General features: G+C 39.8%; 7 protein-coding genes and 1 long non-coding RNA gene across 9 annotated transcripts; 6 read left to right on the top strand and 2 right to left on the bottom strand.

The window, feature by feature from the left end:
• The first annotated feature begins 306 nt into the window (after positions 1 to 306).
• LOC138928162 (uncharacterized) lies at positions 307 to 2,028 on the top strand. The gene is made up of 3 exons (XR_011444650.1): positions 307 to 803; positions 865 to 968; positions 1,029 to 2,028. It is a non-coding gene; the product is annotated as an uncharacterized lncRNA (long non-coding RNA).
• A 6,868-nt stretch (positions 2,029 to 8,896) lies between these two features.
• LOC108074632 (venom serine protease) lies at positions 8,897 to 11,939 on the top strand. 2 transcript variants are annotated; one of them, XM_070284643.1, is made up of 6 exons: positions 8,897 to 8,945; positions 10,290 to 10,615; positions 10,680 to 11,007; positions 11,115 to 11,213; positions 11,294 to 11,453; positions 11,518 to 11,939. In XM_070284643.1, the coding sequence occupies exons 1-6, from the start codon at positions 8,912 to 8,914 to the stop codon at positions 11,900 to 11,902; spliced, it is 1,332 nt and encodes a 443-aa protein (XP_070140744.1). In that variant the 5' UTR covers positions 8,897 to 8,911; the 3' UTR covers positions 11,903 to 11,939. The 2 variants fall into 2 exon arrangements, with proteins under 2 accessions (XP_070140744.1, XP_017022236.2); XM_017166747.3 differs by lacking the exon at positions 8,897 to 8,945 and having other exon boundaries at positions 10,341 to 10,615.
• Positions 11,940 to 12,108: 169 nt separating this feature from the next.
• On the top strand, positions 12,109 to 13,792 carry LOC108074674 (venom serine protease). Its single transcript, XM_017166792.3, has 4 exons — positions 12,109 to 12,404; positions 12,503 to 12,935; positions 12,998 to 13,169; positions 13,238 to 13,792. The coding sequence occupies exons 1-4, from the start codon at positions 12,165 to 12,167 to the stop codon at positions 13,611 to 13,613; spliced, it is 1,221 nt and encodes a 406-aa protein (XP_017022281.2). The 5' UTR covers positions 12,109 to 12,164; the 3' UTR covers positions 13,614 to 13,792.
• Positions 13,793 to 14,974: 1,182 nt separating this feature from the next.
• On the top strand, positions 14,975 to 16,185 carry LOC108074666 (uncharacterized). Its single transcript, XM_017166785.3, has one exon. The coding sequence runs from the start codon at positions 15,197 to 15,199 to the stop codon at positions 15,944 to 15,946; it is 750 nt and encodes a 249-aa protein (XP_017022274.1). The 5' UTR covers positions 14,975 to 15,196; the 3' UTR covers positions 15,947 to 16,185.
• A 406-nt stretch (positions 16,186 to 16,591) lies between these two features.
• Positions 16,592 to 16,927, top strand: LOC108074633 (uncharacterized). Its single transcript, XM_017166749.1, has one exon. The coding sequence runs from the start codon at positions 16,592 to 16,594 to the stop codon at positions 16,925 to 16,927; it is 336 nt and encodes a 111-aa protein (XP_017022238.1).
• Positions 16,928 to 18,341: 1,414 nt separating this feature from the next.
• Positions 18,342 to 19,023, top strand: LOC108074675 (uncharacterized). The gene has a single exon (XM_017166793.3). The coding sequence runs from the start codon at positions 18,525 to 18,527 to the stop codon at positions 18,822 to 18,824; it is 300 nt and encodes a 99-aa protein (XP_017022282.1). The 5' UTR covers positions 18,342 to 18,524; the 3' UTR covers positions 18,825 to 19,023.
• A 281-nt stretch (positions 19,024 to 19,304) lies between these two features.
• On the bottom strand, positions 19,305 to 19,899 carry LOC108074676 (uncharacterized). Its single transcript, XM_017166795.3, has one exon. It carries the CDS (start codon positions 19,761 to 19,763, stop codon positions 19,392 to 19,394), a length of 372 nt encoding a protein of 123 aa, XP_017022284.1. The 5' UTR covers positions 19,764 to 19,899; the 3' UTR covers positions 19,305 to 19,391.
• Positions 19,900 to 24,787: 4,888 nt separating this feature from the next.
• On the bottom strand, positions 24,788 to 26,765 carry LOC108074634 (uncharacterized). Its single transcript, XM_070284071.1, has 3 exons — positions 26,520 to 26,765; positions 25,556 to 26,285; positions 24,788 to 25,487 (listed from the first exon to the last, which is right to left on the bottom strand). The coding sequence occupies exons 1-3, from the start codon at positions 26,748 to 26,750 to the stop codon at positions 24,820 to 24,822; spliced, it is 1,629 nt and encodes a 542-aa protein (XP_070140172.1). The 5' UTR covers positions 26,751 to 26,765; the 3' UTR covers positions 24,788 to 24,819.
• Between the last annotated feature and the right edge of the window lie 1,031 nt (positions 26,766 to 27,796).

The raw sequence follows: 27,796 nt of genomic DNA, 5'->3' as shown, positions 1-27,796 counted from the left end.
TGTAGTCGAATATTATAGCAGAGCAACTAGCTCCTGTGAGTCTAGATACACATCTTATGAATTGGAAACGTTAGCGGTTGTGAATGCTGTAAAACATTTTCGTCACTATTTGCATGGGAGAAAATTCGTGATTTTTACAGATTGTAATGCAATCAAATCTTCTCGAAACAAAGTCGAATTGTCACCTAGGGTTTATCGTTGGTGGGAGTTTCTACAAGCATTTGAATTTGAAATTGAATACAGAGAGGGTAAACGCATGGCACACGTAGACTTTCTATCTAGGAATCCGGTGCGTCAAACGAATAAGTCAGTACCAAGTAAAATAGAGGAGAAGCGAATTGATTTAACAGAAATTTCGGAAAACTGGATTCTGGTGGAACAACAAAAGGACCCAGAAATATCAGAAATTGTAACTAAGTTGAAGAATGATGACTTACCACTGGCATTAGTTGCCACTTATGAAATTAGGTCAAATGTTTTGTATAGAAAAATTCAGAGGAATTCAAGAACACGTTGTTTACCTGTTGTCCCTCGTACGTTCCGCTGGTCAGTTATAAATCAAGTACATGAGTCGATCATGCATCTAGGATGGAAAAAAACGCTAGATAAGGTGTATGATCATTACTGGTTTTCTGGTATGGCAAAATATGTTCGAAGATTTGTGGAAAACTGTATCACATGCAGAGTCTCTAAGGGTACGTCAGGAAAACCCCAAATCGAATTACACCCAATTCCAAAAATAAGCATTCCTTGGCACACCGTTCACATAGATATATCCGGAAAATTGAGCGGAAAAAGTGATCGTAAGGAATACATTATTGTACAAATCGACGCTTTTACTAAATACGTGTATCTGTTTCACAGTTTTTCTTTGGATGCTAATACTTGTATAAACGCAATGAAATCTTCAATATCTATTTTTGGCGTACCAACACGATTGATTGCTGATCAGGGGCGCAGCTTTACGGGTACAAAGTTTGTGCAATTTTGTTCTAATCAAAAAATACAATTACATTTAGTTGCAACAGGCGCAAGTCGAGCCAACGGTCAAGTGGAAAGGGTCATGAGTACACTAAAGAATCTGTTGACGGCGGTTGAGACAAGTTCTAGATCGTGGCAAGATGCACTGGGGGATGTACAGTTGGCCCTTAACTGTACAATTAATCGTAGCACTAAGTGTAGCCCTTTAGAACTTTTGATTGGAAAAGTGGCGCGTCCACTGGGATTGATCCCTATTAGTGATACTGAAACTGAAATCGACAAGATTAAATTAAGGGAGCTGGCTGATAAAAACATGAAAGAGGTTGCTAGATATGAGAAGACACAATTTGATAAAAATAAGGCTAAGGTAATTAGATTCAGTGTGGGTGATTTTGTGTTACTTAAAAACAGTGAGAGACAACAAACGAAATTAGACCCAAAGTTCAGAGGACCTTTTTTGGTGGTCGAGGTATTGGACGGAGACCGATACGTTTTGAAGTCTACACAGAACAATAGGCGTTACAAGTATCCACACGAAAGTTTGCGAAAGTTACCGGATGTGCAAATTCCAGAAGAGCTTGATGTAAATAATGAAGAACAAATTCAGTTGGAAGAGCCGATTGAAACAGAATAGTGTTCGTCATGTGATTGACGATGGAAGAGGGTTGCTTTAGAAATGTAAATGAATTCGTGAAGCCAAGTGTTGGGCGATGGACGAGAGATGTAAATGGATTCGTGAAGCCAAGTGTTGGGCGATGGACGAGAGATGTAAATGGATTCGTGAAGCCAAGTGTTGGGCGATGGACGAGAGATGTAAATGAATTCGTGAAGCCAAGTGTTGGGCGATGGACGAGAAATGTATGAAATTAATGAATTCGTGAAGCCAAGTGGGCGATGGACGAGCAGGGATCTGATTATTGTTTAAGTTAACGATGTTTAAAAGATAAAAATGAAAATGGAAGTTTTGTTAAGATAATCCTACGACATATAACAATAGAAGTAACGTTTTGGTATGGAATATGAGTTGAAATTAGTGAACTAAGTTTTCTGAAGTATTCAATAAAGTTATAAAGTTGTAAAATTGCAGTGAAACTGATACGTTATGGTGGACACGAGGACGTGTATATGTCAGAATGGCCGTGTCGGAGAGAAAGGCTTTCTCTGAAGTAGGCATGAGGCTTTATGGTGTGACCATGGGTTGAGCTGGTTACTAATCTTGTAATAGGTACTAGTTCTGGTGGTATGGGGACTCAGTTAGTGAACTGAGTCTGGTGTGGCTTCGTTTGCGTTGCTAGGTTTGGTCACACTCGCTTTTGGCTACCTTCTTCTTTCTCTGGCTTTGATGCAGCGAGGTTGTGACACGTGTGTGAATTATAAGAAGATATGGAAAGCAACATTGGCAGCGAAGACTCACCGCATCAGCCAGAGCTTGGTATGGATCAACAGCGGTTGAGGCAACAGGAGAACAATATCGACGACGTGCCTACAGAAAATATCTGTTCGCCGATATATATTTATTTTCTTTTTCAAATTAATTGAATTTAGTAAAATATTTATTAAATTTAACTAGAAAACCAGTAAGAGAATCTCAAACCCCATTATTTTCCAGGGAAACGCGTCAACAATAAATTCGCGATTTCACTCAGTTTGTTGACTCCTTCCGCTCTTCCTGGACTTTGGCTTGGCTTCTTTTCCTCCACCCACGGGTTCCCTAGAGCTGCTATGGTTAGGACTCCTCTGCGTTGCTTTTTTTTGCAGCTATGTGGACCATTGACTAAGCCAAACAAAGTCTGATGCTCGAATTTATTATGCTCACTCCAATTGCCGGCTGGACCAGCGCGTTTTCCTTTTTTTCTTTTTGGGTTTTGTCTTTGCTTTTTTTTTTTGCTCATGTGCTCTCGCCTTTTTTAATTCAATTTATTTTTGGATTTATACGTATTTATGCACATGGGATTCATTTCCGCTTACGGTTTTCTAACTTTTTCGCGAAAAAAAACGCAACTTTTTTGCACGCGGGCGCGCGTTTTAATGAAAATTGATGCAGCAAAAGTGCGCAAAGGTTATTGGCGTGCCTAAATTAATGTCCTGGATATCAGGGATATCGTAGAAACTAGGAAGTATGGAAAGGGATGGAGACTGCGGCTTGTGTGACCCTGAAGCAAAATTCAGAATCTGCAGCATTGTGTTCAATAAAATTTTGACATTTCTTAATTGAATTCCGCCGCTGCATGAAAGTTTTTGAGCGATGGGCGAACTCGAACAAAAGCCAACAAACCAAAAATCAAATTACAACAAAAGTCAGGCGAGGCAATGAAATTTTCACCGCAGCCCACGGACACGCACATACATATAACTTACTGTATTTGTGCACTGGGAAAAAGAAGATGGAACTTTAATTTTATATATTTTAAATAAGTAAATAACATAAGACTCTATTTTTATTACTCTAAATATAAATATTCTTCTGTCAAATCCAGCTAAGCCGAGATGTAATCCTGATAATATCTTTAGAATTATATTCTTCAATTACCTCTATAGATTCTCTCTCATATTTTTCTCCAAGTGCAGGTACGTACCTGATCAGCACATGGGCAAAATTGTATAACTTCATTAAATAATTGCGCGACCCAAAATGCAGGCGCAAGGACCTGGGGAGCAGCGTTGTCCTGGCCAAAAACTTTTCGAAGGCATCGCTAACTGGCAAAAGACAGACGGACCACCGGCAGGTAAGAAGCCAACTTACAAGCTGCAACTCCACCAGGAACAAGCCACCTTAGGACACCTTCTCCACCTCCTCTTTTTCCTTCTAGATCTCCCTCCCTTGTCCTGTTTTACTCCCTTTTTGTTCTGGTCCGTTTTCAGTTTTTGCTCGGGCATGTGTTGCAAATGCTCAAATATTGAATTTTACGCTTTTCCATCGAACAATTTTCGAGCTGTGTCCGTGCTTGCCAGCCTTGAGGGGGGTAAATGAGGTAAGGTTTGCCATACTTGTAGTCAATTAGGCAAAATATCCAACGATATTTGAGTAGCTGTTCAGGAAATAGTTTGGCACTAATGTAGGGATGAAAAAGGGTTTCCAAAAGTGTAGAAACAAAGAAGGAAATAATAATATTTAGCTTGATTATTTTTAAGGATATTTGGGGGATTTGAAATTAATACAATGATGTGTATTCTTTATTTATAATAATTACTTGGAAGCTACGTTTTTTAGGTTTAGTTTCACTTACAAATCCCTCTTATTAATATACTCCCTCCCCTCTAATTTATTTAATCCCCTCAATTCCTTAACTTCCCACAAAAACAATTAAAACCAAAAAGTTCATTAAGTTCTCATTGAAAAAAGAACATTCATACCCCCCTTGAAACCACCGATATGCATATGTAAAGTAGCAATTTTATCATCAATGCAATAATTTACAAATTATCAACAGTTGCAGCCCCAAACCTCCGGCTCATTTGCAGTAATTTTCAATAAATACCAGCCAGGGGCTATCAACTGTCTGCCATCGGTCGGTGGAAGGTAGGGATTTAGGGAGTTTGGGGGTGACCACACCACACAGAGGCCATAATGCGTGGCAATAATTTTAATTTTAATTGGCTTATTTTATATTTCAATTAAGTGCGAGTTGGCAGCCAATAAGCCCAAAACCAAAAACCAAAACGGCAAACCAAACGAGTTGACAAGGTGTGAAAATATGGAAAATATTTGAAATGAAAATTGCACATCGATGTGTGTGTGTGTGTGTGTGTGTACTTGTGGCGGTGTGGATGTTCATGTTTGCAGTGCTCATTAGTTCACATGAATACGCATACTCATGACCATGTTTTCCCGCGGTTTCACACGGCGTATGCGTGATTTTATGAAAGAGTATGGGGTATTGAATGTTTCCGATAAATATTCCAGAAGGGTTATTAAATTATTAAAGGAGTAATGTAAAATAAATAAACCCTTACTAGTATTTAATAAACCTTTTAATTAATAAGTTAAGCAATAAATTAATTATTAACATTAAGAGAAGCTTTAATAATGTTTAAAAAATAAAAGAAAATATAAAAAAGAGTTTCTTTTCATATTTTTTACCAAATTAAAGCTTTTTTCTGGTCCTTGTACCTGTGCTTGTCCTTCATTGTCCTTTGTAAACATGTTGACTAAACAAACCGCTACCCAAACTACCCTCTCTCCCTCTGATGCCACACGCACACCCTTTGAACCATTGGCCATAAATGTCACGACAACAGCAACAATAGCTTAATTTATAATTAAATTAATTGTTGTAATTACTTCATTAGCGCTCACCTTGGTGGCTTCATTAGTGGCTATTCCAAAGCTATTCCGTTGCTATTAAAGGGGGGGCAGGAGCAGGACTATTGTTATGCCCCATGTAAATGACAGCCAAAGAGGCGACACCACGAATTACACAATTAGGCGACATTAACATTTAATGCGTTATGTTTACCGTTTCATTTAACTGTTAGCCTTGTTCTTCCTTTTCTTCCATTTACCTAGACTATAGTGCCTGCCTCTTTCCCCCAACAAAAAGTTAAGGTATATCTGCTTATAGCCCGGACACGCAGGTCATAAGCTACGTAATCGATTGTTGGCTAATAGAAAAAAATTCTTCGTGGGTACATTGCTATATTTTTATACCGCTACTTTTCTGGGTTAATGAATGTCGTAAAGTGTTGTGAGTGATGGGTGGGATAGGGTTTTTCCTAATTATGTGTAATTAAGTAGCGTTGGAGTTGTACGGAAAGATAGATAACAAATGGTTGTATTGAAATTTTAGGATATCATTTAATAACTGAAACAGATAACGATAACTGTAAATGAAATAATAGTTAGGTAGAATAGGTTTTGGATTTGGAAATACATAAAATCGAAGTATAGGGATGAGGAGGAGTGAATTACAGTTAAACAATCCAAATATATTTGATCTGATTTCCTCCATTTCTCAACAAAAATCTTTCCCAACTTCCTAAAAGCTCCAAATCTCGTTATATCGAATTTTATCGATAAATTAAACTAAATGCTCTGCCCCAGGAATACATATTGACTAATCGAATTGGCTGAATTGCTGGCACTTTTCCTCCCTCTCTCTACCACCTCTCCCCCCCTGCATTCATTCATCAAACATTTACAAACATGGACCATTCAATTAAAATTTGTTGACCATATTAACTAAAACGTCAATCGCCAGAAAGAAAAAACCCGTTTTGCCAAGCCAACCATGAAGGGGGAGGAAGGAAGGGAGGCGACAGGTTTTCCTCGCTCAATTTTCGCTGCTGCTGCTGCTGCGGCAATCTCTTGGGAAAAACTGAACGAAGCAAAGAGAGAGCGCGGCCATTTAAGAGAGCTGAGCACGTGGTTTTCGCTGGAAAAGAAATAAAAACTGTGCCGCGCCAAAGAGAGGTGAGAGAGAGGAGGGGAAAAGCGGGCAGCGAGAGAGAGAGAGAGAGAAAGAGCAAAACGCGAGAGAATTTTTCTTTTTCCCCAAGTGTATGTGTGTTTTCTTTCTGTTGCTTTTGCCGCACGATTCGTAAACAAATTCTGCGATTGGCCGAGCCAGGTTGCTGGGGGGAAATCGCTCTTGCCCTCGCCTGCCTTGGTATTGGTATTCGTACAAGTATAACTGTAGTTGTGTACGTGTATTCATGAGTGTGTGTGTAGTTTTTTGCGCCACGTTTTCCTCTTATTAACGCGTTTTTGTGATTGGGTTTGGGTGCTGCAGCTCCGCTTTTTTTCCCTGTGTGTTTGTGTGTGTGTGCTTGTGGAAAATTGCCTATGCGCCAGCCCCAAACTATGCGAAATGAGTGTAATGAGAGAATGAGTGAGGGAGAGAGCAGTTCTCCTCTATCTCCATCCCACTTGCACATTACACATACGCCGCGTTATCTATGTATGAAATATCTTTGGCTTTTTTTTTTGGCTTAGTTTTTCCCCCTTTTTTTGCTGTTGGCTTTTCTAACTGCGTTGCCGTTGGCCAAAGTTGAGGCTGGAAAATGCAAAAGGGAAAAGAGACAAATGCCTGCCGCTGCTCTTGTTAATGTTTTTTGCGTGTTTATGTTAATCGGCGACGCTGGCAGCTTAGGAAAAAACGCACCCCACCCACTGCCACCCATCTAGTCCTATATACCTAGTCTATACATATATATACTGGGATCTGTAGGTGCGTTGTTTACTTTTCCTTTTTTTTTGCATTTACTGGGCCCAGGATTTTTGTGTTTTTCTTTGCCTGCGGAGTGACTGCCTTGCTCTTTTCCTTTTCCTACGGCGACGCCGACTGCATAAAAAAAAACGTGTAGTTGCCAGGGCCGCTTTTTTAATTGCAATTTTTCATTAATTAAAATTTGCTTAGTTTGCATTTGAAAAGAGATGTTGTTGGGGGGAGAGTGGAAAACGGAAATTTGTATGGATTTATTGTGATTGAAGGTGCAGCAAATTGAATGTGTTTCCCGATTTCCATCCATATGTGTGTGTTTGTTAGTGAATTCAACGGGGGGGACAGAGCTGGTGGGAGATAGCCTTTGATGGATGCACCGATTCTAACGGATTATAGACCAGGAAACAGCAATTACTGTTCAACGATTGCAAGGCTTAAACTAGTCAAAGAACTCTATGCCGTTTGGTAATCAATTGCAGGCTGCAAATAAATATTGAAGACATTATTTCAAAAAATATTTAGTGAACCAAAAACCCTTGAATGTAGGTATTGTTTGTATTCTTTAAAACAATTTTCATATTTACGAGGTTTTTTTAATGATTTTTTGGATTGGAACTATAGGGTTTTTACACTTTATGAGGATGTAAAGCATATTAATGTTTTAAATACTTATTATATTTAAAATAATAATTAAAACCTATTAATTAATATATTAAACTGAAAGGCTAGTAGTTCAGTATTTCTTTATTTTTTAAATTAAGCGTTTTGATGAATTTATATTTATAATCTTAAATAATATATTTTTAAACCAAATTAGAAGCCTTATCTCTGCAATGAATACGGTATTTCTGTCTTTTTATACCTTTGTTTAAATTCATAATTCTAAATTAAGTTTAACTACTATTAAAAATATTTATTAAATTAGTTTTATAAACAAATGTTGAAGTGTTAATATTTTCTATTTTTGAAATGTTTAAATTATTATTTTCTGACTATTTGCTTAGCATTTCTACCTTTACATATGCTTTGCTTTCCTTGAGGCTTTAATTATATTTTCATAAAATTAATTTTCATTTAGTTAAATATTAAATGATTCTCTTTACATCAAAATATTGTAACTAAATCAACTTCCTCTCTATATATCTCCTCTCCAGTTATCTAATACTCCCTTGTTCAGCTTTTCTATCCTTTAACCCTTTATACCATTCAATCTGCCCACTAATTCGCTTGTGTGTGTGTGTTCTTTTTTGTGTGTTCTTTTTTAGGCCCAGTTCCCGTTACCGGCCAACGGCAATTAATGATATGGCCACAGAGTCACAGCCACATCAAATGACATGTCCTGGGAAAATGCACTCCAACTAGCGGAAAGAGAGACATAGACCAACACAGACACACATATATGCATATAGGGAGGTTCCAACCCCATATTCCCCATACCGAGACCCTCTGGATCCGCACTCGTCAGCCAACCAATGCAGGAAAACGCATTTTCCCCAACGAAAAGTCAAAAAGTGCGTAGCGCAGCCCACCCACCAATACACAGACACCGAGCCGTGGAAGAGGGAATGCGATTGGTGGAAAGCCAAAAGGACCTGCAAAAAAGGCTCTAACACATAAACTGGCTAAGGGCGGAAGAGGGGCTGGAATGTCCTGCCGGCGACCACAACAATACAAAAGTCAAATTAGTGGAAAATGCAAATGCATGGCAAAAAACATATACACAGCAAATGAAAAACAAAAAAAAGTGGGCTTAAAAACGTGCGCAAAAAATGTGTGACACTAGAAAATATAGACATTGGATCGGTATGTATATGGACGGCGAAAATTAGTGTGTGTGTGTGTGTGTGTGTGTGTGTGTGAGTGTTGCAGGGAAAAAAGGAGCATTTTCCTTGCCATACTATAATTACACGGCTCGGGGCGTCCAGTGACAAAACTGCTGCATGCTTTTAGGCGCCGTTTTTTATGTACACTGTCCGTGTGTGTGTGTGTGTGTGTGATTGCGCATTTGTGTGTGTAAGTTGATACAATATTTTAGCATAAAGTCAATTTTTGATAGACAGATTGCTTGATTTTCATCGACATTTAGCCGCACCTTTTCAGCCATTAAGGCGGGGTTTTCCATTTTCCTTTTTTACAGATTTTCCTAATTGATTTTTTAGTTGCTTTTTTGAGGTGTATTGTGTGGGGTGGGGGGTTTTCTGTGGAAAATTTAATTTTTTCTCTGGCGGCTGTCTATTGTATTTTTAGCCATTTAAGTTTTTTCATAACCAAAAATTGGCTGTCTGCAGTGTAAAGGAAAATATATGCGTTGTAATGTATATATATAATGTTTGTGTTGATTTTATAATTATAATTAAGGTTTTTTTAACAGAATAACAGTAGAAAATATAAGAAAAATATATGCAAATACTCTAAAACGTATTTTAAAATCAACTAAAGTCAATCAAAATGTTTTTTCATTATTTAAAAATGTTTTTTATTGATATAAAGATATCATAATCACTTAAACTTATCAACAAAGGCTTTCTTTTGCTCTTTATAATTCCCATTTAATTTACAAGTCGTTTCCCTTGAAAAAATAGGCCGATGTTGCTTAATTGATAAGCATTGTTCCTGTATTCAGGCCTCCCTTATCTAATAAATGTAGATAAAATGAGAGCACTGGGAACAAGTAAATTCACTTTTTAATCTGTTTAAACAGATCTTCGTACGTTGACGCCTTTTTTTATTTATTTCCGCAGCTATTTGTCTTTTAATTAGAACTCTTTATACTTCAAAAATGTTTATTTACATTCGACTTATCGCTGGCACAGCTGGCGGATAAACCTCTGCGATGGGGGCGGAAAAAACGGAATATAACTCCAGAGTCATGGCTCACGAAATGCATTTGGAGTTATCAGCAGAGGGCCAAGCCAGCATTAGCCAAGTTCAAAGCCGATATCGTGTGCATTTGACAAGGTCATCACCGTCACCGTAGTTGTATTTATTTATTTGCACAACTGCAGACTACAAGGGGGGGGGGGGGGGGGGGGAGGTGAAATCATGTACCAACGGGGCGTATACGTAATGGCAACTTCCAACTGTTTTATCATGGGCTGAAGCGCGGCCTTTTAATTTGTTTTGTTTTATTTTTCTTTTTTTAATTAGCTTTAGCTCTAGTTGTCTTGCCTGATATTAGGTGTGGGTGGTATTATCGTGTTAGCCCAGTTGATTGCTGGCTTCGCAGGCGAAAAGGTCTGGCCAAAAAACTGAAAATGCTTAACCGCTGTCTAATCTTAGTGCTACTGGCACCTGCCGCTCTGGCGGCCTACTTCGGCGGCTGTGATAATACCTACACCTTGAATCCGGGAACCACTTACGTGGAGTCACCTTACTACCCTAGGAATTATCCTGGCGGAACGTCCTGCCGGTACAAGTTCACCGCTCCCCTGGATTACTACATTCAAGTACAGTGCACCATCGGCCTGCCCTCGGTATGATTTATATTTCAAGTAATGGAAGGATAGTTGTAAGGGTTTTATAACCATTATCTTTCAGAATAATGGTGCCTGCACTACGGACAACTTCTGGCTGGACTCGGAGGGAGATCTTCTGATGCGTGGAGCCGAAAATTTTTGCGGCTCAGGGTCCCTTTCGCGGGAGTCCCTTTTCAGGGAATTGGTTTTCGCTTACATTTCCACGGGCACTCAGGGTGGCAACTTCAGGTGCGTCTTGACCACCGTTAAACAGCCTTGCAATTGCGGCTGGTCAGCCACTCAGCGGATAACCAATGGCGAAAATGCTGCGGCCAATGAATTTCCCAGCATGGTGGCTCTCAAGGATGTGACCAAGCCGTACGAGAATTCATTTTGTGGGGGAACCATAGGTGAGTTAAGGATTTATTGGGATTTCCATGGAAAAGCAAAGACAGGAATTAAGATAAGCCTTTAAGGAATATTTAAATACTTAATATATTTTATGTTCATGTTCCAGTGGCTCATCGTTATATCGTGACGGCTGCTCATTGTGTTTATCGAGTGACCCAAGCCACAAATATTATTGCCATTATGGGCACAAATAATCTGAATAGTGGTACGTTTTTTTATCATAACCTAGATGCTCCTCATTATCTCTTCTCACAACTAATCCCCCTTAATATATATTGTTTACAGCTTCCAGTTCCAGGTACTTCCAGCGACATAATATCCAACAGGTGAAAATCCATCAGAATTATAATCCAGATGTCAACAACGATATTGCCATCTTGAAAACGGCCACTAATATTGAGTGGTCCCGTGGTGTAGGTCCTGCCTGTCTACCGCCTGTGGGAACGTGAGTAAACATCCTAATCCTAACAATACAAACTAAAATTAATATTACTTGCAATTCTCATTAGTATACAAACATTTGCCTATGACACCGTCGATGTAATTGGCTACGGAACCATCTTCTTTTCGGGACCCGTTTCCAATGGCCTGCAAAAGGTCAACCTGATGGTGGTGAACAATCAAGACTGTCAAACTGAATATTCCGATGTGAATATCTACCAGTCCCAGATGTGTACCTATGATTATTCGGGCAATAGTCGTGACTCCTGTCAGTATGATTCCGGTGGTCCAGTTATCCTGCGCAAGGCCAGACAGTTCCTGGTGGGAATCATTAGCTTTGGCAAGAGTTGTGCGGAATCTGCATATCCGATGGGTGTTAATACCAGGGTTACTAGTTTTGTTAGTTGGATTCGAGATAATAGTGAGAACTCCAACTGTGTGGTCAGTTTGTAAATGGAAATAAATTTGATATGATTTGGATTGAATTGGATGTGGAAAACAATGTGTTTTTATTAAGAAAGAGAAGTGTTCTTTTTTTAAACGCATTTTCCAGTGCATTACAAAATTAAAACCAGAACACTTATCTTACCTTGACTTCAATATCTACTTTTGCTTTATTTAATATTTGTTAATTACAAATATATAAAGTAGATATACATTTCTCTCTTATCAGTTTAAGAAATTTGTATATAAATGCCAGCACAGAGTCAAGAATATGCATTTCATAGAGCTCATTTCCATCATGTGGCATTTTCCGGTGTTCCTCTTGCTTTCAATTATCAGTTTAGTTTTTGGCCAGCAACAGTGTACCAGGCACTATGATTTACAGTCTAATCGAGTGATTAATATAAGTAGTGCCAATTATCCTTTGGCTTTACCAAGTGGCAGTAATTGTAGGTTTCGTTTGAAGGCGCCCAGGAATCATGTCATCCATTTGAATTGTCGTTTTGAAGTGGTGAGTTCTATATTTTTAAAAATTTCTATTAGGTTTCTACTAACCTATAAGAATCTTTTAAAAACTTTTAAATTTATTTATCCTATTCCCAATCATAGTTCCCCGATACCTGTGGCTCTGAGTTCCTGTTCATCTCCCGCGATGGTGACCTCCAGTTCCGCGATGGCGAACGCTACTGTCGCATGGGTCAGATCACCAGGATCTCCAACTTTCAAGCCATGGCCTTTGCCTATTATTCAAGCAGCCCTGCCACCCAGCAAAGATCCAGGCTCAGCTGCCAGGCAGTGGCTCGTCCTGCGCCCTGTGACTGCGGTTGGTCCTTGCCGAATCGCATTGCCAATGGCATGGAGGCGGCCAAGCATGAGTTCCCCTCCATGGTTGGTCTAAGGGATCTCACCTCAAATTTACCCATTTTCTGTGGGGGCAGCATAGTAAGTCAGCGTTTTATAGTGACCGCTGCCCATTGTACAGCCCGCCAGCCGGTAGCCAGTCGCCTGTTGGCGCTTGTAGGAGAGCATGATCTAAGCAGGGGTAAGGGGGATATCTTTGAATCTTTATATCAGTAACTAACCTGTTTCATTCTCTTTTTTTAGCTACCGAATCTATATATGCCGCCCAGCATCGCATTCAGAGTATTTTCAACCATCCCGGCTATAGGGAAACCACCAACGGAGCTAATATCAATGACATAGCCCTGCTGTACACAGTGACTCCCATAGAGTGGTCAAGGGGAGTGGCGCCTATATGTCTGCCAGTGCGACAAGCGTAAGTCTAGAAATATCTAAAAATATTTAAATAAATATCTTAATTAATATTAAATCATATTCTTTTAGAGAAAGCAACTTTAACTATCAGAATGTGGACATTATGGGCTGGGGCACCTTGGGCTTTGCTGCCTCCAAGTCGAATACTCTCCAAAAGGCTACCCTTTTGACCATGGATAATGCCGTGTGTCGCAGCCAGTTCAACTCCAGCATCTCACCCAGCCAGCTGTGCACTTATGATTCCCGAGGCAGGGGTCAGGACTCGTGTCAGTATGATTCTGGTGGTCCTGTGATCTTGAGGCAGCGCGAACGTATGTTCCAGCTGGCAGTGATCAGCTTTGGACGGACCTGCGGTCAGCCCTTTGGAATTGGGGTCAACACAAGGATCACATCGCATCTTAACTGGATGTGGCGCTATGTGGGCGGAGGGGTGTGTATGAGATAGGGCAGAGCTTTGATTGATGTCTATATAAGCACACACTGAGGGGAAAATTATCAACCAAAGGAAACTTGTTATTAAACAAAATAGTAATAGAAAAATAATGGCGAAAGAAATCCTACTTTGCTTCATAAATTATGGTTGTACTCAATTTAAAATACAATCTCCAGAAATCTCAATAAATCTCATATTACATTTAAGCCAATTATTACCATTACTTATAAACATAATAATTTACAATACTTTTCCTGATTTCTTAGAATGCACACACATATAAGCCTTTGGTATGTATGTGTACATCCTTAGACCAAGCTCCTTGCAGTTGCCGCTGGCATTTGTCGTCGTTGTCTTGAGTTTGGCAAAGTGTTGACAAAGGCCTTAATTTGCATTTAAATTAAAAAGCAGTGACATGCTTCTGCCTACATTTAAACAACGCAGCATCTCAGCTTTTCCCCGCACTAACCCAATCATGCCCCCGCTGGCCATCAAGGACCGCCAGGCATAGTTCTTTGTACGCAATAAAGTTTTATCAAGTACTCTATATGGAAATGGGTAATACTATTATATTATTAAGTATAAAATTAATTATATTGTGATTAAATTTAAGAAGTAAATGGGGAAATAAGGTAAAATTAATTTAGAAGAAAAGAAAAACGAAGAAGTTTCAGAATGAAGCTAAGGTTTCCTTTGCTGATAAGCTTGTACCTTGCAGGCAAAGCGTGAAAGAGAGAGTTAGAAGATAGAAGATATACAAAAATATATATTCTTAAGAGATCATTTAGAAAGTCAAAGAATTCTCATGGGAAACCACTCTTACCAGCTCTTCAAATAAGTAGCTCTTGTTGTTAAAGTATTAACTTAAAAATTGAAATAAATAAATTATAAAAAATCTTAAATTAACATTTATTTCAAGCTTAAAATTTTCCTTCATTTCACATAATGAAAAAGCATTCAAAATGCGGCCTTAACTCAATTGAAATTCCCTTTCTTAGTTCAGCATTTATTGTAAAATTGTTGTAATTGTGCACTAACTCAATTTCATGTCTCGCAGTTGTTGTTCTTTGCATTTGAAAATTGCGTTAAACTCGGCTCAGGAAGGACCCCTCTCACCCCTTTCTAACCCAAAAAGCTGATGTAAAATTAATAAATGTTCATGTGCTTTATGATTTTTCAGGCTGGCTTTGTTGTTTAATTTGCCCGAAAGTCTCTGGCTCAATCAAATTGAATTCCTTGTGGCTGTAAATAAATTATGTTATTGTTTGGGTATAGTTTTTATTTAGGTCTATCGAACTATCTGGGCTGGCTAAGAAATAAAAATGAAATTTAGGGCTTAGCAGGCCGGGACTTAAATGTCAGTTGGCCTGATATGACTTTCGGACTTGGACACTTTTCACTCTCAAAATTGTTGTATCGTAAATCAGATCCCCTGGAGCGAGACTTATTTTGAAACATTTAAAATTTCTGTTTTTGTGGATCCGCTTTGCGTTCTACAATTGTTTTCGGCCGAAAAACCAAAGTCAGAAAAATTAGTAATCGCGAAATTAGTTCTTGTTCTTGACGTGGTAGTCCGAAATTAAGCCAAAAGCAAGATGCCATTGCTATCGAAAAACCTGCCAATGATACGCCAGATGCGAACGCTGGCCATCAAGGCACGGCTGGAGCAGGGTCAGCACACCAACAGTGCCATCCTGAAGGCGAAGTCCTGGTGCCAGGATTGGCCAGCGCGCGAGGAGAATTACGCTGCTGCCCAGCTTCAACGGCAAAAGCAGCCCATTCGCACGTTGAGCAACCGATCTCCCTCGCAGCTGGACTTGGGCATGTTCCGGCCGGTGAGCATGCCGGACCAGGCCTATGTCCCAGCACTGCCCAACCGTAACACCACGGTGGCCGCCCAGAACGCCCGAAGGGGAAGGGCTGTCCGGGCAGATCATATGGATCGCAGAATGGATATGAGCGACTATAGGCAGGAGATGATGGCTGCGGACCGCGTCGACGAGGCGGAGGCTGATCCAGAAGCGGAGCTGTCACAGCAAGAGCACAGGATGGAGCGCAGGCCAGAGATGAGGACGGACCCGGACCACGACTTCGAGTCGGACCTGGAGGTGCGGTCTGTCAGGGAGGCAGTCTTTGGGATGCCGGACGACAGCGAAGAGGATGACCGGCTGCGTGCCCAGGCCGATACGGAGTTGCTGCGTCGGGTTGCGGCCCAAAAAGTCAAGGAGCCGCCAACGCCCCCCATTTCCCGGAAGGTCATTCAGCCGTATGCCTCATACCGAAACCACCGGACCCGTTGGGCAGAGTTTCGACACAGCATGATCTATGGACGCAGCATTTTCTAGATGCATCGTTATCCCAAATGGCGTCGCTGGTTTTAATAGGACATCTAAAGGCCAACAAGGAACAGTTAAAATTAACAGTTCAGTTCAAATTAACAATGAGTATCAGTTCAAATTACTTTTTAGAGCTCATTTAGTATCATTTTGCAATACCTAAAATCGTGACTGTATTTACCAAAAATGATTTACAACCTATAATAGTGTGAAAAACAAAAAAATACAAATATAATTTACTAAATGGGCATCTTTTGTTTTCTTGGAAGCATTTAAATCCTGAGGAAATAAAATATAATATACGGAATATATATCCTATTCCGATTTTTATTTTATTATCGATTTTTTATCGAATTTTTTCGATCTATAAACTTATTTCAATCACACAAATCGAGACTTGACACTTAATTTTAGTTTTTAATAAATAATTTTTAAAATTTTAAGAACTCTTTTAATGAACATTTATTAATAATTATATTATATTATATTTCAAAAAAGAATCTTATATAATATTTTTTATTAAATTCCTTATTTACTTAATTTTAAAAACTTAACCCAGTAACCTTTCTAATCATTATCAATTACCATCCCCTTATTTTTTGGAACCTTTAACAAAATTCAAAATTCTTCATTTATTTATTTACAAATCCAGCCATGAGCCGCATTCTAAAGGGACTTTTTGGCAGAAGGATGACGGTGGCCAGTAAATTACCAACGCGCCCAATGGCCAGCCAGAAGGTGGCCTTTGCCCATCCGGAGAAGCGTCGCACCTTTCCACTCGTCTACTACAATTGGGTTGAGCAGAAGGTAGCCCTGGAGAAGGTCCAGAACCAGAAGAGCGAACCCAAAGTTGTAGCGTCTTCCCCTAAGAGGCCACGCGGTCGAAAAGAATTCTTGGGGCACTTGATTCACAATCGGAAAATCACCGACATTGACGATATGCAACGTTGGTCGGAGTTTCGTCGGAAGTTAATCTACGGCACTTACTAGCCAAGGCCAAGTCAAGTTCCTAAAATAATATATCCTTAAAAAAGTGTCTTATGGCGAGTGTCTTGCACTGTGAAACTTCCTTTGGTTAGGGTTGGCTTTTTACCATTAAAGTAATTTTTGATGGGGAAACCAATCCTAGTCAAAGGAAATTTTATCCTGCAATACATTTTGTGAAAACTTAGAGCTGGAAATAAAATCATAAAGTAATTTCATGTCTACTAGAAGCCGAACCTACCTTTAGGCACCTTTCCTTCATTGTTTTCCCTTACTTTACCCCTCTCCAAGCCCACTTTATTATTATAACCCAAGTATTCTTAACCCTTTTTGCTACTTAACACGCAAGTTTGCTCTCCAGAAACTAGCGACGACATACTTTGGCATATCCTTCGCATATCCTTCTGATCTGACTCAGGACAGAATGAAAAAGTGGCAAAAGCAAAAGAATGGAAAGAGCGACCCAAGTGCACTCAAGTAATATGCTTCATAATTTTTATTGTCAAGCCCTTTTCTTTTGGCTCGGGTGGCACTGGCGTGCACTCGACAACAAAAGCTCAAAAGCGCTTGGAAAATGCAAAAATATATAAAAAAAATACAACAACAAAAAGTATATAAAAAGCAAAGGCGGAAAATGAAGTGCCCGGGACGAGGGGGCACGGCAGGAGAGTGCAACAAAGCAGAGCAGAACGGGCAGCATAAATTTTATAATATAGAAAAAATCAATGGACAATGGTTGGCAGGAAAAAAATGCAGAGCACCAAGGATTACAAGCCAGGACTAGACTGCCGAGGGTCCTGACACTTCTCATGCAAAGCACTGTCCTACTAGCCGACACGCAGAGAAAAAAGGACTCATCGTGTTATTAGAATCTTATAAGAAATACGTTTTATAACAATAATAAAAACCAGAAATACAAAAAATATATATTTGTAATACCTAATTTACAAGATTAAAGAAAAGTATTAAAAGGAAAATTATTATTATCATAAAAAAACAAATTTCTTTCTCTGTACCCCTTGCTGCAAAATCCAGTTCCTCTCTTCAAAGTTGCACAATTAACTTGCCCCAGCCAAATGCTGCGATTTCGCCACTCGCCACTCTCATTGTTGCCAGTTAATTTTGATGTATTTTTTATTGCATTGTTGCATATTTGCATTTTCACTTCCATTTTCCATCCACTGCACTTGGCAGCGTAATTAGGCGCAGGACTCGTTTCGCTCTGGCTTTGATGTGCCGCCGCGCTAAGCGAATTGGGCTAAGTAAGGACAAGTGCCAAAAAAGCATTTTAATTGATTAATTATGTTTTGTGTTTTGTGCTTTAGTCTCAAGAGCGAGTCACAAGGGAGTTTAAATGTTTCAAAAATATTGCAAGGACTTAAAATATATGTACATACATAGTAGGCGTAGGCTCAGTTGGGAACAGTTTCCAAAACTGTCTTACACACACATTACATCAACATAAGCTAGTGAACAATAGCACTGTAAATTCATATATTTGTATTTCTTTCGGCCTCTCTTCAAAGCCATCCACAAAATTCAGACAAAGTAATAATCCAATCCGAAAAGTCCAGAACCAAAATCCAGAGGTATCCATACTGTGATGTTACCCACCAGGCAGACCATGACACAGGTACACAGGGCGATCCACCTCAAGAGATCGCTCCAACTGGCCGGAAGGCAGGCCGAGAGTGGAAAGAAGGTGATACGGAAGGTGAACGAGTCCTTGGGCGAGCAAGGCATTCAGAATCCCGAGTACCATCGTGCTCCGAATTGCTATGTGCATAACTTCAAAAATCATCAGATGCAGATGCTACGTCGTGACAATGTCCAGAACATTCGCTGCAGCAATCCCCACTACCGTTGGGCTGACTTCCGCAGGCGAATGGTCTATGGGATATAGGGCGAAATGCTTTTAGATATGAAGTTTGCAGTAAGAACCCGAACCTATGGGCACGAACCTTGCCAGAAACACCTTGGAATCCAGGGACAAGCAACCGTTAAAATGTTCAACCGTTCAATATTAATAAATCTGAATATATTATAGCAGTAATAAAGTAAAAAAGTAAAGGGAGGCTTTACTTTAGATATATGATATCATATTTTAGGATATAATGCTATGCCTAGACGACTATCTTTTAAACCCTATATTCAAGGGCAGAATCAGTTGATTTATTCAGTTCAATTATAAATTTTCTTTGTAATTTGTTGAATTTTTTTTAAGACCATCAGGATAGTCGTTTTGCATAGAAGGGGGTTTTAAGACTAATTGAATCTCCTAGTTATATCTCTAATATCTTTCTAAAAACATCAGGTTCAAAAGTGGTATTTGGGGAGGATTTGGGTGGGTTTTTGAGGGGGATTTGTTATATTTTCTTCTCTTCTTTCATTTCAAAATAAACATTTCAAACTGCAAATTACATTTTATTCCATCGACTTGAGTACTTTTTACCTGAAAGCATATAGAATCTCATGGATCCGGAACCGAAACCGATGCCGGAACCGGAAGTACCTGATCCCTCGTCACCGTATCCGCATCGCTATCCATTTCAATTGGACGTTGTGACAATTGAAGGATGTCGATGAGGATGTTACGGTGCGGTGGGAAACTCAGCTCGTCCTTAACTCGCGACATATCCTCCCCGTAGCCGGTGTCCTTGTGCCGCAGATTGAAGAAGCTCTTGACCAGCAATAACGGTGGTCTCTTCTGGTCGTTTCTGAAGGAGCTGCGTGCCGAAATCTCCACAGGTACTGACCTCAAAGGGTAGGACAGTTTTCGATCCGAAGACAACCAACGCTGCTGCTGCTTTTGTGCCATGAACAAGAAGCGACTTGGAAACATTTTGCGATAGATGGTCAAAGAACCGGTGTTCAGGGATTACACTCAAATTTACAAAAACCAAATATTACTACGCGGATCTACAAAAGTGAGTGTACATAAAATTGATTTTAAAAGAAAGGCAATAAGATATATTTTCTGAAATATGTAAGCTTTTGAAATTATTTATAAAATTTCTAGACATTCTTGTATACTGAAACTAGCGTCAAAAAATTACAAAGCCAAGAACCTTATGAGCAAAAGTTGTTCTTAAAATCAAACTAGGTTAGTGGATTTTGCTTTATTTATCTTTAAAATTTAAATTCACATCTAAGGCTTCCAGAAACTTTCTAATTTAATTAAACACAACTATAACTTTAGATTTGTTCATAAAAGCTTTACGTTTTTCCATTTTGAAAGAAAATCAGCCTTCTGATTAGGCAAAGCATCTGGCATCAATTTGGATTCCATTCGATGGATGGCCCAGTAGCTCTTGAGCAGAATACGCGGTGGCTTCGATGTAACCTCCGGCAGAAACGTCCTTCTTTCGGGCACCACAGGAAGTGGTCTTCTTCTAGGGCTTTTATAGATACACCGAGTTAGAAAGGGATTGGCTAGTACCATAGTGGCGAGGGATTGGCAAAGAGCCATTTTGGGGTGGCCTATATCAAGGTGACTATTTTTTATTTAAATAAAAGCCAAGTTAGAGTCCCAAAAATTGGGTTTCGATTAAAATCAATGAGCCTGCTTTCTAAAATTATTTTTAAAAGGGAAAATTATATTAATAAAGTGTATAAACAAAAGGCTTACTAATTTCTGACCACAAAAGAAATATACTTTTTGATTTTAGCCAAATATTTTCTTTGTAATTCCGAAAAAAGTTTTTCAAGATATTTTCAACTTATGCCTAAATACAATCGTGGACATAAGTATTTTGACACAGCTGTTAGCTATATTCCAGCGCGTGTATCTTAGTACTCGTAAAAGTTACGGGATCCATTTAACTTTGCAGTAAAAGATTCTATTTAAAACTTTAAGAGAGCAAAATATGACACTGATAAGTAAATTAACTTCTTTGCTATGTCACGTGATGTGAGAGATCATGCATTTTTGGGTGGACAAAAATATTTTGACATTGCATTCATTTAGTTCTCATTTGTTTCGTGTGCATTAAAAACAGTTTATTGTTATTTATAACTCAGGCTTATTAATCTGTTAGCAGCTTTAATACATTTTTGTCAATTTTCCTAATTTCTGTACCGTTATTTAATGAAAATATGGGTAAAACACGGGAGCTAAGCCAAATCCAGCGAAACGAAATAGTAATTAAGTACCACTCAGGTATTTCGGTCCAGAACCTCAGCATATTTTATAAAGTACCCCGACAAACCATTTACTATCAAATTAACAAATATAAACAGACAAAAGGGCGACCACGCAAGACTTCGCCTAAACAAGATCGTCTAATTCTTTCAAAATTTAAAGATAATGACCTTATTATACCAAATCCAGCTTCCATGGAAGTTCAAAACGATTATGATTTTTAAATTAGTAGAAAAACAGTTGAAAGAAGACTTAAAAAGGCTAACTTTGCTACTTATGTGGCCCGTCAGATACCTTTCATTTCACTTAAAAATGAGTTGAAACGATTAGCCTTTGCCAAATCCTTTTGAGAACAAATGTTGTGGACCGATGAGAGTTCTTTTGAGTACCATGGTTCAAAAAATAAAATTTACTGCAGATTACCAAAAAATATTCGCAAGAAAGTGGTACCTCTCATTCAACGTATACCACATGGTGGCGGCAGTGTCATGTTTTGGGGATGTTTCTGCTTTAACGGTATCGGTTATTTGGTCCCCATCAATGGGACGATGAATTTGCATATCCTGATTGACAACGAATTTCTTACCGGCGACAGACTTAACAGGCAAGACTTTATCCTGCAGCAGGATAATGTTCCATGCCACAAAGCAAAAATGATAACAACATTTTTCAGGGACTTTGAAGTAAAATCTTTAGATTGGCCACCCAAAAGTCCCGATCTCAAAACGTATGAGGGTCCAAACTTAACAAGAACTTGAGAGGAGACAATTTATTAAGTCGAAGGACTATGGAAGGAAATTTACCTTGAAACGCTTCAAAATTTAGTCAAATCTGCTCCAACACGATTACAAAAGGTAGTAGATGCCAGAGAAGGGATTATTTTTTACTAATTTCTACTCATTATTAACATTTTTTGCAATTCAGATTAAATTTCTAACAAATTAGGTTATGTCAAAATACATTTGGCCTCCCACTTTAATGAATTTGTATTTTTAGTTTATAAGATGTAATATAAAATGTAATATTTTTGTTGTTTTTTATTGTCTTATTACACTATTGTTATAAATAAATTTCATTGATCTTTTTTGGATAAATAAATTAAAGTTTACAACACAAAATGTGAATTTTTATTTATGTCAAAATACTTATGTCCACGATTGTATGTTGTTTTAATTTTAGCTCAGTTTAAATATACCAAAATAAATGCTATTTAGAAATAACAAAACTTTAACTTCACCTACAACTAAGAACAGCGAAATAGTTTAGTGGAACAGCTTGAATTTTATATATATTTGGGTCGGCCATTTTGTATTTTCATTGCTGGGTCTTTGTGAACGACGACGATTTGGCAGCTTTTGTGCAACGCGTGGTTTTATGTAACAGGCCCCAGTCCCTAGTCCCCGAAAATCCCCTAACATCGCCCAGTGCCACCCATCCGCACCCGCAAAACGTCAATTGCATGAGCCGGCACGTCGATATTTTTGCCAATTTTTTAGACGGCTCCTCGCAAATTGCTTTTTGAGCTTGTTAGAGTTTTTTGGCTCTCATACCCTGCCGCACAGATACATGCACAACACGCCACACACACATACACGCTAATGAATAGTCAAAGTCCTGTAGCTGCGGCAAAACGAGAACTAAACGCAATGTTTAGGCTGCATTACGACTGCAACAGCTCAGCCGCTGCCGCTCCTGTTGCAGCAGGAGCAGCAGGCTCTGGGCCGCCATTTTGTAATCAAATGCAGCACAAAAGTATGCAAAGGAAATTGCTAGCAAAAAAAAGAAGCGGAAGGAATACAAAATGCTATACGGATTGGCTTTCTTCTTACAGTGGATAAACGAGAAGAGATCTAGGGAAAGAATTCTGGGTAATACTTAATATTTTAATACATACTAAGTAAGGATATTAAAACCTTAGTTGTAACCAGTTAAAGTTCTAAGGTCCTGGAATCTTTAATGAAATCTCTTGAAGTATTTATTTGTTATAACAATTTATATCCTAGTTTCTGTATGTATTTATTTAGAACAAATATTTTTTAGAGTTCTTGGAGATTGAAATTCTCTTATAACCATTTAATCCCAATTTTATAGAGACCTATTTTCCCTAGAATTTCCTTTTAATCAAACTTACTTTAGATTTTTTACTGTAACTCCCCACTATAGCCCCAGTCCCCTGTGGCAGCCCTTTAGCAACGACTGCTGTTAGTGGCTGCTGCTTTTCAATTAGTGCCACCAGAGTGTACGACGTCCATCCCCCTAACACAACACCCTTTCCCCACCCCCCCACCCCCCCCCCCCCCCCCCCCCCCCCCCCCGGTTGCCGCCACCCCTCCACCACGCACACACCAATTTCTATGCGGAGCCGCCAATCCCAAGCGAACGAACGAACGAACACTTGATGCCGACTGCAGTTGACGTTGGCCCGCTCTGGTTCTGGCCGCGTTTTAACGGAAATTGAACAACAGGCGGCTTGCAAGGAAGGCAGTCAGTCGCCGAAACTGCAAAACAAACAGCGGCCAATGCATTGCAACAACTGGGAAATGCAGGTGAGCTTAGCTAGACAGATATACATACATATATAGGGTGGATATAGGAGAGGGTGAAGCTGGAGATGAAGCATTGAAAAAGTGCAACGCCAGAGTCAGGTTACACAAAAAACTCAGGGCTCTACTCGAGGAAAGCAAATAAAAAATAAATTAAGAGCAGGTTTAAGGTTGAAGACTAGGGAATACCCAGGGATTGGATCTCAAAAGGAAATTTGAGCAGCAAATAAAATAAAATAAATTGAAATATAAATTATTTAATACAAGAAGATATTAAGATATATTTTCTGTTTAATTTTAATAAAAATTGTGTTCAGTTTTTGGTTCAAATATTTATATTTAAAAAGAAATCCTATATACCCCTTAAACCCCTCTGATTACCAGGTACAAAGATGCAGACACCAGACTAGATCCACGCTCTCTGTAAAGCCAGCTTCATCTGTTATGCGAAACGTTTAATTATTTATCTGAAAGGAATGATGTACAAATAAAGCAAATGAAAAGAATTTTATCGACAGGTCATGTGAAGGGGTTTTACCACCCCTCTGAGGTTAATTAGTTGACATTTGCGCTTAATTGCAATGCCTCAGCCTGGGGCGGGCATACAGCTCCAGCGAGGCGTTCCAATACGTTCGCATGATTGACAACCGAGTGGTGGTTATCACCTGGTTCTGCTCCTGGTTTCACCTGAAGCGCGTTCAGGCAAAGCGACAAACCTGACACCCACTTTACAGGTGCCAAGTGGTTCGATATTCTGATATAAAGAGGTAGATGCTTCGCAGGCTGAAAGGATACCTAACTCAACTCGGGGAAAATTCGAATAAATGTCATATGCAGTTTAGGAAGGAAATGGGAAATAAATTTATATATTTTACAAGCCAACAAAATGTCTAAGGAAATGTAAGACTTTTAAGGCTTAATTTTTAAAATCAAATATATATTATTATCAAGTCTGTACACCTTCAAGGACCTTTACTTATTTCCTTTGAACTACAATTTTTACTACCAAAAATATGCAACTTCTTTGAGTAATAAATTCTCTATAAAATTCTCAGCGGCTTAAAAACCACAATGGCTTGATATATTATTTAAAATATCCTTGAATCCTTGAAAAACCAACGAATTTAACCGTAAATCAAACAAGTTTTGTTCATTGTTTCCAAGCAACTTTCTTAGCTGCACAATAAATACATAAATCAGAGTAGTTTCCGGGCTTATATTCGGCCAGGACAATAGGCCACCTCGGGGCTCTTGGATCGTATCCACTTGATGAACGAGGCAACTCGCGTATTGACCGATGGCAGCTGTGTGGCGCAGGCTTGGCCAAAGCTAACGATGCCCACGGCCACCAGGCGTCCGTTAATCCTCTCGTAGAGTGCTCCGCCGGAGTCGTATTGACACGTGTCCCGTCCGGGTGTATATGTGCAGAAGGTATGTGTTGGAACTCCAGTTGAGCTCGAGGCCAAAGTTTGCCGGCAAACCTGACCATCGATCACATCCAGGGTGGTCTTCAGCAGGCGGGTGGTCTGGGGACCGCCATAGGAAGTGGTGCCCCAACCGGCGGCCACAACTTGATCACCTGCCAAGGGCAGCTTACGGCCATCCTCCGCAGGCTGCAGTGGCAGGCAGGCAGGACCCACATGGCGGCTCCAAACGATGGGCGATCGTGTTCTCAGCAAGGCGATATCGTTCCTGGGCTGTCCATTCGCCTGGCTGAACTGCTCGTGGAGGATCAGGGCATCTAAATCGTATCTCCTGGTGGCAAAGGTCTCAAAGGAGCTGGCCAGATCGTGCTCGCCCACTACGACACGAAGTTGCGCGGCATTCCTGGTCTCGGGACCCAGGAAACAATGAGCCGCCGACAGCAAGTAGTGGTGGTGAACTGGGAAAAGGGTATAAGAGAAGGTAAAGAAAGATCAACTACTACTATATACCCCTAATTATACTCACTGATCGCTGCTCCACAGAACACCTTTCCCTGCTTCTTGGTCAAGACACCAGCCATGGAAGGAAACTCATGCAACATTGCCTCCTCGTTATCAGGACTGGCTATCCGGGACAGGGGGTAGCGACTCCAGCCGCAGCTACACGTGGGCTGTATGGCCTCCACCAGGCAGGTGAAGCGTCCGCCTCCGGCAGCAGGAGCCAGGGGATAGTTCGACACAATCCGGACACGTTTTGCGGAAGTCTTTGAACTGCGTTGACTTGGCAGGTGATGCTTAAGGTAAATGGCAGTGCTGGACTTTCTGGACTCCTCAACGTCGTCGTAGAGCAGGGAGGCCACATAGGCCAAGGCATCGCTGACGCCCACATCCTGCAACACGTGCAGCACCTCGTCACTGAGGTCCTCCGACTCTTCGGTTTCTTCCTGCTCTGGCTCTTGGTATTGTTCCTCCTCCTCCTCCTCCTCTGCCTCCTCATCTTGCTCCTCTATGGAAACATTTTGTGGCGCCTCAGTCGTCGATACCCCTGAGAGCTTATCCTTCAGCTTGACGGATGACGCGGTGGTGGGTGGTGGCTCTGGTTGGCCGTTGGAAATGTAGGAAATCACGGCACGATTGAGGAAACTTTTGCGCTCAAATTTTCCGCTACCGCAAAAGTATTCGGAACTTGTTAACACCTCGTCGCCTTCGGAATTGAAGTGAAACACCTCCGAGCGGCATTTCAGGTCCGTGGAAAGCTGCGAACAAGTCAGGGAAAATGTAATTGAAGGAAAGTCTTGTACAGAGATGCCACTTGGAAATATTTAAAAAAATAATTCACTCTTATAGTTAAAATTTTAAGTAAAAGAAAGTATTTAAAACTAAAGCACAGAGCACACTTAACTAATCTTGTTATTTATATTCCATATACCGCTTTTAAAAAATCTCCAAAAATGACATCACTTTTCCTCTAACTTCCACTTTCTCCTCACCGTCTGCAGCTGAAGTTCACACTTAAATTGCAGCACCTGATCCTTGGGCGCCTCCACCGCGTAGCGACAGGATGTGCCGACAGGATACAAGGCCGGGTAGTAGGGTGAGTTAATAAGCAGCTTCTGGCCCGATTGCATCTTCACCTGATGATTACACTGCTCAAAAAGAGCCTTGATTGGTCTGAGCCAAACTTGAAGGAACAACATCACCAGCAGCAGTGGTGGCCACATAGCGATCGCGATCTCGACGAGGTCTAAGGCGGAACTGAACTCGCTCCGCCGCCGACAGCCCCTTAAGAATGGTGCAGCCGACATGAGAGCCATCACGCGATCTGCCTACATCTCCAAGTCGAGCTCTCAACACCTCAACACTGCGTCACCCACGCCCTGTTCCTGCCTTCTTAAATACCAGTTAATTAGGGTCTCGAAGAAATCCCAAAATTGTTGCCGACGAAAAGAGTTAAAAATAAAAAAATAAATCAGCCGGCACACGAGCGACTTTTTTTTTTTTGGCGGCTAATTGAAAGAAAGTGCAAGTGTGTCAATCAAAAAAACTGGTTTCGGAAATGTGGAACACTGGCAACTAGGTAGGTTGTAAGATGTGACCATAAAGAGAACTATTAGAGCTACCTGTTGGGGTAGGTCTTAAGACGATCAGTTTCTTATATAATAAGTGGGGTTAAGAGGGATTTGAAATATGTATAAACAAATTTAATATGTGAAATTCTTAAGGTATTCCAGATAAAATAAGTCTGAAAATGTAAACAGAATTCGTTTTCAAGCTATTTGCGATTTAAAAGGTTCATAATCCTAAGAAATCTCAACTTTTAAGCAAGATGTATGAAATAATTTGCAAATATTCAATTAAATCAATAAATAATAAACATTTTAAAACTAAATTCATAATTTTCCTAAATGAATATTTATTTTTCAACCTCTAAAATATCTCTTCTTAAATAGTATATTTTTACAATACAAACTCCAAGTTAATATCAACACTATCCCTCAACATAATTGCTTTATTTTCTATGACTTTTTTATGGCACCTATAAACCTTTCATGCAGTCATTAATTCCAATTCCCCGAGATCTCTTTAAAGCCAACAATTTCGCACCAGTCGAGCCGCCGAAACACACCCACCGAAAGCTCATTTTTTAGACCACTTGCCAGAGCTGCTTAATTGGATGTGCTCCATATGAGTAAAAACAGGGGAAAACACACACAAAACTACACGGGTCCAGGATCCAGGATAAGCGAAAATAGAAGACGAACCAAAA

Source organism: Drosophila kikkawai, chromosome 2R (assembly GCF_030179895.1).
Source record: "Drosophila kikkawai strain 14028-0561.14 chromosome 2R, DkikHiC1v2, whole genome shotgun sequence".
NCBI lineage: Eukaryota > Metazoa > Arthropoda > Insecta > Diptera > Drosophilidae > Drosophila > Drosophila kikkawai.
The sequence above is the reverse complement of the archived record's forward strand: the minus strand, read 5'-3'. Positions and strand labels throughout refer to the sequence as shown.